General features: G+C 40.2%; 1 protein-coding gene across 1 annotated transcript; it reads right to left on the bottom strand.

The window, feature by feature from the left end:
• Positions 1-309: 309 nt before the first annotated feature.
• Positions 310-1,474, bottom strand: LOC137618286 (zinc finger MYM-type protein 5-like). The gene is made up of 2 exons (XM_068348458.1): positions 1,471-1,474; positions 310-1,163 (listed from the first exon to the last, which is right to left on the bottom strand). The coding sequence occupies exons 1-2, from the start codon at positions 1,472-1,474 to the stop codon at positions 310-312; spliced, it is 858 nt and encodes a 285-aa protein (XP_068204559.1).
• Positions 1,475-1,755: the final 281 nt, after the last annotated feature.

The raw sequence follows: 1,755 nt of genomic DNA, 5'->3' as shown, positions 1-1,755 counted from the left end.
ATTGTATACATTGATGATTTGGTAATATATAGTGCTGATTGGGAGTCTCATTTGGTAAGACCTGAAGCTTTGATTAAAGCTTTGAGGAAAGCCGGTTTGGTAATTAACTTGAAGAAGAGTGATTTTACTCAGGCCACAGTTTTATACCTGGGACATGAGGTAGGCCTAAGCAAAGTTGCTCCTAAGAAAGCTAACGTAGATGCTGTAGCTAGCTTTCCTGCTCCTCAAAATAGGCGAGGGGTTAGGAGGTTCCTAGGAATGGTCGGATACTACAGGCAGGGCCGGATTAAGAAGTCTCCGGGCCGTAGGCTATTCAGGTTGGTGGGGCCCCTTTGAGTTACGGGTAAGCGAAGCAACTCCTTCCGAACCAAAAACCTCATTTTCTCCACGGAAAGCAAGTCCTCTTAGACCTAAGAATTTTACAACAGCAACAACTCTTTCTAGGACTTTTCTCCAATAAGTGCGCTCTTTTTCAGTTTGATTTTCCAAATGAGAATCCAATAAGCCTTTTTTCTGTGCACGAAATACACTGGCTAAAATGCAGCTCCTGTGAGTGGTGCTGTTTTCATGTTCCTCGAAACGCTTGGAATTTTTCCAGTCATTGAACCCCTGTGTGAAGGCATTTTCTTTAGTAGAAAATAGCTTGCATGCTGAACAGTACACTTTTCCTGAGCTTTCAGAGCATACCATCCATGATCTTTTCACAGTTTCTGAATTTGCAAGCTTCCTATAAAACCTAGATGACTTTAAACATCGATGATTTCCATCATCATAAATCCTTGCTGATTTCCTAAAGTCAATGTTCAGAGTTTGACTGAAGTTTTCTGCAAGGAAAGCATTACGTAGAGAATCTGGGATTACATTTGGCCATGAGGCAGGATCTTTTAAAACAAATCCTGTGGATGAAATGTCCGTCACATTGAGAGGAGACACAAAAGAAGTAGATGCTGGCTGCGCAATAATGGAGGGAGGACTTCCTGTATGATCTGACGTATCTGCAGATTCAACTGTACTGGTAACATCAGAAACTGTTTTCGTGAGCATGTCTGTGATCTTTCTGCAGCTTCCTACATCTTTCTTTTTCTGTTCTTCTTCTTGAATTTTCCTCTTTCTTTTCTGTGACCCACTCGCATAAGAATGTCCAACATCACGTTCACGAGATGCTATAATGAGGATGTATCACTGTCTGTAATCCTGCAAATACAAATTTTTCATTATCAATTATTATTATTTTTTTATTATTATTAATTATTTATTTTTCCAACATCAGGTTGGCGTCTTTACTGGTCCATGCGTCTTTACTTGTCAAGTAACCATATCAGGTACCTCCCCTAACATTTAAAGGCGAAAACAAACATTTATCCATACACATCAATGTCTATCAACAACACTTCAGTTAATTTGTCACAGTACAAGTCTAGATAACGTGTAATTACTACAGAAAATTGGAGAGGAATCTCCCATACTCACCCATTAGCGGGAAAACACAACCGTTCTGATGTAAACAAAGGCGTGTTGAGTGTTGCCATCTATGGTTAGGTTTATTTATTTTTATTTTATTTTATGTCATTATTTATTTTTGTTATGATTAATTTTCAAAAAATCAATTTTCCTCTCCAAACACTTGAACTTTTTAGGTAGGGACCCCTTTGCACTTGCACCATGTGCGCAGTCTTGGATGAGCCCCTGAACCCCTTGGATCGCGGGGCCCCCAAATGCGCGGGGCCCCAGGCAAATGGCTAGTTTCCCTATGCG

Source organism: Palaemon carinicauda, chromosome 24 (assembly GCF_036898095.1).
Source record: "Palaemon carinicauda isolate YSFRI2023 chromosome 24, ASM3689809v2, whole genome shotgun sequence".
NCBI classification, from domain to species: Eukaryota; Metazoa; Arthropoda; class Malacostraca; order Decapoda; family Palaemonidae; genus Palaemon; species Palaemon carinicauda.
The sequence above is the reverse complement of the archived record's forward strand: the minus strand, read 5'-3'. Positions and strand labels throughout refer to the sequence as shown.